This window comes from Buceros rhinoceros, unplaced genomic scaffold (assembly GCF_000710305.1).
Source record: "Buceros rhinoceros silvestris isolate BGI_N320 unplaced genomic scaffold, ASM71030v1 scaffold45216, whole genome shotgun sequence".
NCBI classification, from domain to species: Eukaryota; Metazoa; Chordata; class Aves; order Bucerotiformes; family Bucerotidae; genus Buceros; species Buceros rhinoceros.
The window spans coordinates 1-8,205 of NW_010416571.1; the positions used below are offsets into that span (position 1 = coordinate 1).

Below are 8,205 nucleotides of genomic sequence, written 5' to 3' on the forward strand. Positions count from 1 at the left end.
GGGCTCGCAGTTCAACTTTCTGACCCCGAAGGATATTTTCCGTCATGTTTTGGAAACTTGGAAGACTTTGTCATGACGTTTTTTGGCAGACTTGTTTAAGCTTCTTTTCCTTTGCGATTTATTGCAAGGAGCCATTAGTTGTAAGCAATGTCACCACACATGACAGCCTCCGAAGGAGGGAGGACCCTCTGGTCTCTTCCGCCGCCGCACAGCACCTCTCTCACACCTCCAAGATGCTTGTGCTCAGCTCCTGGGCCTCGTCTGCAGTTTGCCTTTTCCCTGAGTTTTTTGAGGAAAATCTGCAAGCAATCCTGAGCTGTCACAGGCAGATAAGGCCAGCGGTCTGTGCGGCTTCAGGGAAGGGCAGTGGCTGCCAGAACACACAAGCAGGCAGAAGAAATGTCCCGTGTTTGTGTCTGCGTCAAACCTCCCGAACGCAGAACTCCCTACGCTGACCTGGCGAACAGCCCGGATCAGAACCAGCCGGGCTGCAGCACCTCATTGTCCCTCCCCTAACAAGGCTTCTGGGTGGCGATGAGCATCGGAACCTGGGGAGACCACAGTCCCCAGCCTCGGCCTGCCCGGCAGTGCCAGAGGAGGAGGATGAGGAGGAGAAGGTTGAGGAAGGAGGGGTGGAAGAAGGGCTTCCAGGAAGGTGAGGCTTGAGTCACTGAGGGAAAGAAGGAAGGAACCCTTGAGGGTGGGACACTGGCCGTACCCAGGCAGAGTCTCCACCGTTACACTGGCGTTTTCCAGGAACAGTGCTGCAGGTCTCCATGAAAATGCTTCCCTTGTCCTTTTCTTTCGGTTTGTGAGCTGGAGCCACCGCTGGAATGAGTGTTGGGCTGTGTGACAGTGACGGGGAGGGTCCCATCCCATAGCACCTGCTGCACGGAAGGACCCCCCTCAGGCCTCACACAGCTCAGAGAACATGTCATGGGGTGCAGCGTGCTGGGTGACACAGGGCATGCTGTCACTGAGCCTGTCCCACAGCCATCCCGTAAGTGCTGTTTCGCAGGAGTGCCGGGCCCGGATAAAATCCCCATCCGGATTTGGACTGGAGATCAGTTGTAAGGGCCTGTAGGGACTGTGTGGCCAGGATGCAGGTGGATACCCTGCACCATCAGCAGCCACATCCTCAGGGAGGAGCGTCTCGCTCGGCTGTACAGAGAAATGCCAGGGCTCTGGAAAACACCAGCAAAACCTGCTCAGCTTTCGAAGCTCAACATGGGACTGCAAGTCATCATCTAAAGTCGGTTCATCCCCACAGCACCAGACAATCGCTCTTCTGAATGGTAGCAAGTCACCTGCATCTTTCTTACCTCCCACCCAACACCCTCCTGCAGCTGGGAAACCCAGCCCAGCCTTGGCGGCTGGCAGCGCGGACCAGCAGGGGCAGAGGACGCGGAAGACAGCTCTGTGCTTGACCAAGCTGCCCACAGCCTGGCCCAGTGTGGAGCATGTGCCCCCCAGCCACTAGGAACCCTAAGAGAGCAGGCTCCGGAGGCCAGACGGGCGGCTGGACTCTGGAGCGGTGGGGAAGGCACTGAAGGTACCGTGTGTTGGCAGCGTAACCTCTTGTGCCCCGGGATGCGGCGTCTGGTGAACTTCACGCCTCAGAACCACCCAGGCTTCTCTACGGAGAAGAGATCTGGGTCCATTAGCAACTACTTTGCGTGTTAAAGACCTGCTGGAGCCGGTGCCTGTCCCCACAGGGCTGGCTGCTTCCCCACTACGACACTCCTCAGCAGATCTTGCATGCTGCCTAACATTTCTTGACGTTACATCAAACGAACGCTCCCTCTGCACAAACATGGTGTCTAAAGGGCAGCTTTCCTTCCGTTCCTGCCACCACCTCACCGCACTGGGAGATACTTATTTCTTACGGTACGTAGACCACGGGTCTGGGCACGTGCCTCAAGCAACCTGGGATGGGGGAGGGAGAACGTGGCGGGCAAACACACGTTGTAACGAATTTTCACAGCAGAAGTGGCGCCAGGAGCTTTTCTGTCTTGTGCAATAGGCATCGGCATCCAGAGCCACTGCACCAAAACCAGAACCAGCTGTGGAACATGCTGTAGGAAGGACGGAAAGTCCATTTCCTATTTAATCAGCTCCAAGGACGGCAGACCCAAAGCAGAGCTGAGAGCTGTGTAAAAACCCAGACTTCCGCTGATTTGTGTTCCCTTCTCTTCCCTTTGCCATGAAGAGCTGTGATTTTTAAGGTGAGCGGCAAACGTTATGAATTTTAACTAGATGACAGCATTGAGTCACATCCCAACCACCACCAACCCCTGCAGCCTGAAACAAATTAAAAAAAAAAAAAAAAATTAGTTTAAGCAGCTCACAAGGCTGGAGTGGAAATAAACAAACATGAAATCTGACTCTGTCCCTACGGTTCAGCTTTTTGTTCCTGAAAACACATCACATTCTAGTCACAGCAAGCACTTGTCCCTTTTCTTTTCCTTAATTGAATTTATTATTGTTCCGTCCTATCCTCCATCCCATACTCTTAACATCCCCCAAACCCCTTTTTTAATTAAGCTTTTAAGTTGTAAAAGCAGCAAGTAGCGATTCAGGGAATCTACAAACTGCTTTTGACTTACTTGGTGACATCTCTTAGACAACGGTCTCCAGGTCTCAGTGAGGTCTGTCAGCGTGCGGTGCAGAACCGCGCTGGGTGTTTTCTGGACTAGGGAGAAGGGGCATTACTGATCGATGACTGCGGCGGGTGGACTGGATCGACAGCGTTTGTCCAGCTTTTTTGGAGAGAGCTGAGATTTCCCACAAAAGCAAAGACAGTGGTAGCACTGTTCCATCACACCGCTCAAAACTCTTGATGGAGTGATGGGAAGGCAGGACTCCGGCCTACAGGGCAAGGCAAAGGAGGCACCTCAGGCTGCAGGAAAAAGCACCATCTGAAGGTGCTGCAGGGAGTGAAGGCTGCTTGATGGTGGAGAAAAAACCAGCACGAAGCAGCAGCACGTAAAGTTACCTGCAAACCTCCTTCTGCCAGGAGGACAGGCGCTGACGTGATTCCCAGGGAAACAATGCAGAGATTTCCACGCTTGTTTTGGTCTCGATCCAGGTACATCTCACGTTGTCCTGAGACAGCCACTGTAGAACCACTGAAAGCTGTGCCAGTTTGCTGTACAATTACAGCCTTCCCAGCACCTGTCTCGGAGCGGAGACCCTGCTGCCCCACCACTTCAGCTTCCTGGTGGGTGCTGGGTCCTGATTCTGCCTGCTGCCAGCAGCGGCGATGCACAGAAAGCACCGCAGCCACAGGGACGCCTGGACCCCCTTCTGTCTGCAAACCAGAAAGGCAAACCTGGCATCTTACAACTCAAAGCAGCAGATAATTGGATTATCAGAACTGTAAATCAGCATCCCTCACTCCACGCCCTTCATCTCGTCTGAAAACATTATTCATGTGACAACAACAGGCGAGAGTCTCGTATCAATTTTTATTATTATAAATACTCTGTTGGCACAGAAAGGATAGTGCCGCGTATCCGCTCCACTCTGCTGCTATTTTGCATCTTCCTTCTTGGCTCCAGCTTCTATTTTCAGGGGTTCTGGAGCTGCGCGATAGGCAGGAAATGCCTCCCAAGGACTATTCAGGTCAAACTTGCGGAACTCCTGAGACAGCTCCACAGGCTCTGCCACCACCCGTTTCACCTCATCGTCATACCGCACCTGGAACAGTGCAAAGCACACAACCCAGCCACTTCACACCATCCCCACAGCACTCCACACCCAGCTGTGCACAGCCACTGCCCGCCCGCCCGCCGGCGCAGGCAGCCCCACTCCTCATGCCATGGGCAGGCTGCAGGACAGAACTCTGCCACAGCTCCGCTGCTTCTCCTCCTCTCCAAACAAAAGCCCTGACTAACCACCCTAAATTAGGAGTGCTCAGCCTACAGTCCATATGAAGTCCACTCCAGATGTGGAGTAACACATCTGGTCTGTCATAGGACAAAGGAATTTCTCCCAAGTCCCTGAGATAAGGTGGCCCACCCACCTAGCACAGCTGGGGAACACTCTCACCAGTCTTTATAATACAGCAGCTGTTTGGGTTCAGTTGTGCTTCTTAGCCTAACCCTCAGAACATGGGACAAAGAGAATGAGGGTGAAATGCAGGCCAGGACCAGACATAGGCTTGCTTTACCCTCACTGTGCCAGGCCAGATCTCCAACCCACAGCTCGGGAGATGCTGCCTGGTCCTCACCTGCAGCATCTGCTCTTATTTCTACTTTCCTTAAAATCCTCACCCTGCAAAATCGCCCTGTTTTCTCCCGAGACTCAACTCCACCGCAGAGCTGCACCCACTATGACTGCTCCTGCAGGGCGGCCATCTGACACTGGACAGAGCCCAAACCTCGGCTCACCCGTGGTGCGATGTGCAGGGGGAAATACGGGACAAATGCAAGAGTCAGCTCAGCTGGAGTTCTATAATCCGGGCTACAAAAACCCAGCAGAGGGGCATTATGACCGCACTAAGATCGGTTCAGTTCTCGGCTCTGCTGGGAATCTCCAGTCTTGCAGTGGAATGTTCAGTCTTCCAGAAGAGTGCTAAGAGCAGCAGCACTTCCTCTGCCTGACAAACGTCTCTGGTGTACAGCACATGACACTTGCTCAGTGTCTCTGGCCTTAGGCTGCCTTATTGCCGGGACACTTTGTCATGACCTCACATTTCCACGCAGGAGACCTGCACAACTCCTCTGGAATACAGAGAAGTCAAACGTGCCTTCCAGACACAGCACCGTAGAGCAGTCACATCTCTGTACCAAAACTCAGATAAGAACGTTGGAGAGAGATGGTAACTCCCGACGTGAGCATGTCTCCTACCTCCACGTAACCAGAGAGTGGGAAGTCCTTCCGGAAGGGATGGCCCTCAAACCCATAGTCTGTGAGGATTCGCCTTAGATCAGGGTGGTTGGCAAAGAAAACACCAAACATGTCCCACACCTGAAAGAGAGGGAGACAGGCAACTTGAATTCAATTGAGGAAAAACAACCCCATCATGTTTTACATCCACCCAGTTTCAGTTACACACCAGCACAACTGATGCAGGAACATACTCAAAAGCAAGTCAACACCCTTTTACCTCCTACTCTGAAAGGGCAGCCAGGGACACGCTCCCCTCTTCCTTCCTCAGGCCCGGGGGATCGGTTTAATCAGGACACACGTCCCCTCTCCACGAAGACTCTGCTCCCAAGCACACAGGCACTCACCTCCCGCTCGTACCAGTTCGCTGCCTTGTGCACAGACACTGCCGAGTCCACGGGCGTCAGCTCGTCTGTGTACGTCTTCACACGGATGCGACTGTTGAACCGCAGCGACAGCAGATTGTACACGATCTGAAGCAGAACGAAAGCAGGCGTTGGTCTTGCTCGGCACCCAGGGATCGCCGTGCGGTACAGCACCGGCTAACAAAGGCACATGACGGCTGCTGCCAGTGTTCTCTATCAGCAGAATCACACTCAGCGCCGCAGAGCTGCGCACTGAGAGACACCATCGCAACTGCGGGTCCAACAGCGCATCACCTTGGTCCTTAGAAACATAACAAAAGTTATGTGAGCGCTAGAAAGAGTGACTGACTGATGAAGAAGAGCTGAAGTAAAGAGGGACACTAAGTTTTACAAAAAGAGAGCACTGAAGGGGTGGAGACACTGGACAACGGTCTCTCACAAAGGGAACAGCCATCGATTGGGAGAGAGCCAGGAGGAAACAATTTTCAGCAAAGCAGCTGGTTGCCAGGGAAGATTTCTAACTCTTCTGGTGATGAAGTGCTAGTAGAGAGGCTGCTCATGAGGATTACTAGAACCTCTGGGGTGGGAGGAATACTTACTACAAGTAGGCTGAAAAATACCTCCCGATCCTCTGCAAGACATAGCGTAGCCGTGTTTCAGACTGTGAGGGTGCATGGAAAAGGTGAATGCGTTAAGGTCTAGATTTCTATGAATCCAATACCTTGATTTTTGAAAGAAAAATCCTGAATTAAAAAATCTTCAACTTCTGTGGAGACTGGAGGCCTCTGAGTTAAAGAAACACTCTGTACAGCCCAGGATTTTGCCTCACCACACGTTATGTTACTGAAAGTCAAAGCTGTTATTAGCACAGCAAGGAGCCACGCCTGAGAACAAGAGGCACGTGACTGGCTCACCCAGCGAAGGCAAACCTGCCCCCTTGCCTTCTGAGCAGCTTCTGCACGTGACTTAATACCAGACGAACCAAAGGGGGGAAACAAACCAGCTCTTCTCCTTACCCACGTTCCTTGAAGGGGACGGAACACCTCCCGGTTCACTCTTCTTGCCCCAGGGACAGTCTGCCCTGGCCAGCGGTGGGAAGACAGACCTCTCCTCGCCCACGGGCTGCCCGGGCCGCAGCAGCCCCCCGCAGCCAGAGCCCCCGGCACCTTCTGGCACCGCCTGTCACAGATCTTCCCAACTCTAACTACAAAAACGGCTTTGCAACCCTACTGTGCACGAGCCGGGGGGAAGACGACTCGCCGAGCCTGTGGACCCCCCAGAGACGTGTCTTTTTCCCTCTGCAGCTGCAACTTTTCCGCAGCTCTGCGTTGCGGTGTTTAAAAGCAGCCGTGGGAACCAAACCGCCCATATCCACTGAAAGTGTCAGTTCAGTGCCCGCAATCTCCTGAGAGCTTTCTGAAAATCTGCCTCATCTCCTGCTTGGTTCCCACTTTCAGGGGCTGCTTTTAAAGCAATAAATAGCTTTTTTTGTTTGTTTCCATTTTTTAGAACAAGAGAATTGTTAAGAATCGATGGGATTTAAAGAAAAACATTCAGAGCAGTTTTGCAACCGCAGCTGACAGGCCTGAGTGGAAGAAGGAAGAGCACCCACCCACATCTGGCCAGAAAGAAGTCTCTAGACACCTTGGTGAAACCAAACCAACCAACCAAAAAAAACCCCCAAAAACCAGGCGGGCGTTCAGCAGAGCACAGGAGGGAAGCCAGGACAAGAACCAGCATCAGTTCTGCTGCTGCCTCCGTGATCAGCACATGAAACGAAACCCAGCATCGCATGGTGGGTTTTCTTCTCACTGTCAGACAACAAATGAGGTCAGAGCTGCAGCAGCACCCACCACCACCAGCACTCATGACACTCTCCAAGCCCTGCACCGCGAGCAGCTCCTACCTCGAAGCGGTACTGCCGAGAGGGGACATCCACAGCGGTCAGGTCAGCCAGGGACTTGAACTGGGCATTAGTGTGATCTCGGAGGAAGGTCAGCACCGGGATGATCCCGTCCGGATGGATCAGCAGTTCCAGCTCATTGAAACAGGTCACCTGATGGACACAGGGGACAGGGCGTGAGGACAAGCACCACAGGCCTGAACATCGCACTGAACCCAGGGAACACCCACACCAAGGGACAACAGGAACAATGGACACAGAATGGCTTCAGATAAAGGGGCTCAATGGCAGGGGTCACCGTCAGATAATTCTGACAATCTTTCCTCCCCAAAACAGCTTCCGAAATCAGCTAACAAAAGCTGGTGTGTTCAGCAAGTCCTGTCCCCGCCACAGGAGTAACGTCTCAGCCAGCACCTACCTGCACTTGCTGGATGTACTTGGGCAGAATCTCAGCCACGTACTCCCCGAAAGCACAGAGCTGCTTCTGTTCGACTTCATTCTTTGGTCTGACAGTAGCTAAAGAGAAATTAAAGGCCCCAAGATTACGGCAGGGCACAGAAAGCCACAGGAAGACAAGCAGCAGACCCCCTCCTTTCACAGCCAGCTGTCCCCGGCAGCAGCCAGGCAGGCTCAGGTGACCCGCAAAGTCTACGTACAGTAAACCCGCAGCTAAACACTGCAGTGGAACACAGAGGGTGCTGCACTGGAGACTGCCCCACAGCAACACGCGTGTGTGGTGGTTCTCGGCGCACGGAACCAGAGGCGCCGATAAGGAAGTCTGCAGCTAGACAGAGGCTTTTTTGTACACTCTAAATACAGCCGGAGGAACAGTTCAACAGGATGATGGAGAAGCAAATAACAAGATGACAAAGGGAGAGGCGGGGATTGAACCTACATACTGCTCCTGACCCTCAGCCTGGGTCTAGAGAGGATCTGCTCTTCTAGGCAAAAGAGCCCTGGGGTTGCCTGGTGTGCCAGCACCTGGACGACCTCCTCCTCGCCAAGCCACCCGAGGGGCTCACGTTGCGCTTTTTTTGTTGGTTAGGA

General features: G+C 53.2%; 1 protein-coding gene across 1 annotated transcript; it reads right to left on the reverse strand.

The window, feature by feature from the left end:
- Window positions 1–3,452: 3,452 nt before the first annotated feature.
- On the reverse strand, window positions 3,453–7,834 carry NDUFS3 (NADH dehydrogenase (ubiquinone) Fe-S protein 3, 30kDa (NADH-coenzyme Q reductase); the record flags this gene model as incomplete). Its single annotated transcript, XM_010137835.1, has 5 exons — window positions 3,453–3,699; window positions 4,852–4,971; window positions 5,238–5,363; window positions 7,162–7,311; window positions 7,577–7,834. Coding segments are annotated over 5 exons (822 nt in total), but the record flags the coding sequence as incomplete, so codon positions are not given.
- Between the last annotated feature and the right edge of the window lie 371 nt (window positions 7,835–8,205).